Here is a 2,297-nt window from a genome sequence, read left to right as displayed (position 1 = left end):
TGTAAACAGGGGTGCAGTTGCTCTTTTATACTGTGCAATTCCTGGGTTTATGCTTGTGTTAAATTCCTCTTGCACTAAAGACTATTAACTTCATGCATTACTTGAAAAAAAAAAATCATGACTAGGTAGGATACAGAAATGGTGCTTTAAAAAAGCAAGCAGCATCAGGATGTGGGTACACTGAAGGATGAATTCCATTAAGTCTGACATTTTGGACTGTTAGACAATATGCTTTCTAATAGGTATCTCCCCAACAGGAGAAGGAAAACTATCACTATTAGTGTTTACTGATGTTCTGAATGGCATTAAAGTGTCCACTTCCGTTCACATCCACAGCTGAAAGAAAAAACGCTCAGTAACTGCAACTGACAAAACACTGACATGTAGCCCTTTATTTCCCCCTCCCTGTTTTGACTTGCCCTCAAAAGGAATTTTAGAGAAAGACCCTCTTCAGCAACACTAACAGAAACCAATGCGTTAACTGCCCGGTTTTTCAATCACATTAGCCTTTTGGGGTCAATTTTTTCCAGGTGCACTAGAGGCTTCAGTTGCTCAGCAAAGTTTCTCATGTCATCAGAAACAACGTCCTGTCCTGCTGGTGCTACCACGCTGAGCTCCACCAGGTAGGAGAGGGAGAGTGGCTCAATGCTCTCTGTGTTTCCTGGCATTAGGATGCGGAAGATCTTGTACACCACGATCTTCATGATGCCCTTGCGGAACACATGCCCTTTGGCCACAAACTCGTGGTCCATGCGGAAGCCCATCTCCACCAGAAAGTCCGTCAGGTTGTCTGAAGTAGCAATGTCTACGCAGTTGCGCACCAGCGCGTGGCGGCTCTTGTCACCTATTTCTGGCTGACCCAGGTAGCGCAAATGCCAAGGCATCCCGCTTTTGTCCATGGACCGCCGTGCCCGTAGCACGAAGGGGCTGGCCTGCTGCCCCTTCAGCAGGAACACCATCTCGTGGTCCAGAAAGGTCTCCGGCTCCATGTTGTCGCAGAGGCCGCGCAGGCGGTGCAGCAGGCTCTCCAGGCTCTGGTCCAGAACGCTCCCTGCGGCAGGCGGAGACAGCGACTCGGTCACCCCCTCCCCTCGCCTCCCCTCCCGGCTGAGCAGGGCTTTCCCTGCAGAAGCTCTGCCAGGATGGCTCTGCTCTGTGCACTTGACACCCCGCACAGGCACCCCATTTCCCATGTGTATAAGAATGTATACAGCCAGGTGTATAAGAAGGATTTTAAAGGAAGTTGAACAGAATTTAGGTAGGTGGCTGGGAATAAGATGTTTACCCTCCATTTCTGCTTCTTTCCACCTCCCCATCTGTCTGACCAACTGTTCTTTCTGTGCTGTGTCTCATCTTCTGCAACTGCAGAATTTAAGATACCTTTAAGGTATGGCAGTGCACTATAACGCCTCCAAGCTCACGGTGACAAGCAGCTCAGCAGCTGCAGGACTATGTCATTGCTGTCTTTTAAACGACTGGTGGACTGGTGAGGGGATTTGGAGATGTTGGCAGGGGCAGGAGGGGAACCACTTTTGCTCACCTATTTTGTCCAGTCCTACAGGAGGTTTGCCCAGGTTGGGATAACGTGTTTCTGCATTGCACTATTGCATAGCTCCTTGGATTATGGGGCAGAAGTAATTGGTGTAGCTGCAGCTGGGGAATTTAAAAGAATTTGCATTTCAAAACAGAAAAGTAGACATCCTAATTTTTTTTCAGCCATTTGTACTAATGCTCCCATGCACCTCAGCTAGGCAGAAGAGGTAATCTGTATCACCACAGAAAGAAGTGAACCTCAGAAACTATCCCTTGTGCAAAACTAAGGTGCATTTTTTACTCATTTTTACCTCTATCTTTCTCAATACCTATTCTTTCATTCTAGCTGCATTATGACCACATTGACTAAAGCTGATCTGTACATAAGAGAAAACCTACTTTTTGCTCTTAGCAGTGTAAGGAAGCTTTTAAACCATCACCCAAACCTTTTGTTGACCATTTTCTCCCTTTATTTCAACACAGGCCTCTTATCTGCGATCAGGGAAGGACATACAGTGCATAAGCACTGTGGCAGCTATCTGGGGTGCAGCTGCAGCTTCAGCAACAGTCAGGTCCCTCCTGGATTGCGCTGTGCCCCTGAAGTCACCCCAGTTCAACCGCATGGCTGTACACCAAACTAGCTCTGGTGTATGAGGCTGAAACAAATTATTACTGCCCTGGGAGAGTACTCTTATGCCATTTCTCATTTTCAGGTGTTTGGCTTGTGCTAATATTTTTATAATTTATTTAGAGGTGGGGGTCAC

At 47.2% G+C, this 2,297-nt stretch overlaps 1 protein-coding gene across 1 annotated transcript in view; it reads right to left on the bottom strand.

Moving 5' to 3' along the window:
* Positions 1 to 360: 360 nt before the first annotated feature.
* MED18 (mediator complex subunit 18) overlaps positions 361 to 2,297 on the bottom strand; it is a 4,251-nt gene continuing 2,314 nt past the window's right edge. Inside the window, exon 2 of the mRNA XM_026866576.1 lies at positions 361 to 1,095. Coding sequence (XP_026722377.1) covers positions 498 to 1,095 — 598 coding nt within the window. The 3' untranslated portion in view covers positions 361 to 497. The remainder of the gene's footprint in view (positions 1,096 to 2,297) is intronic.

Source organism: Athene cunicularia (assembly GCF_003259725.1).
Source record: "Athene cunicularia isolate RWA chromosome Z unlocalized genomic scaffold, athCun1 chrZ_part3, whole genome shotgun sequence".
In the NCBI taxonomy this organism is placed as follows: Eukaryota; Metazoa; Chordata; class Aves; order Strigiformes; family Strigidae; genus Athene; species Athene cunicularia.
The sequence above is the reverse complement of the archived record's forward strand: the minus strand, read 5'-3'. Positions and strand labels throughout refer to the sequence as shown.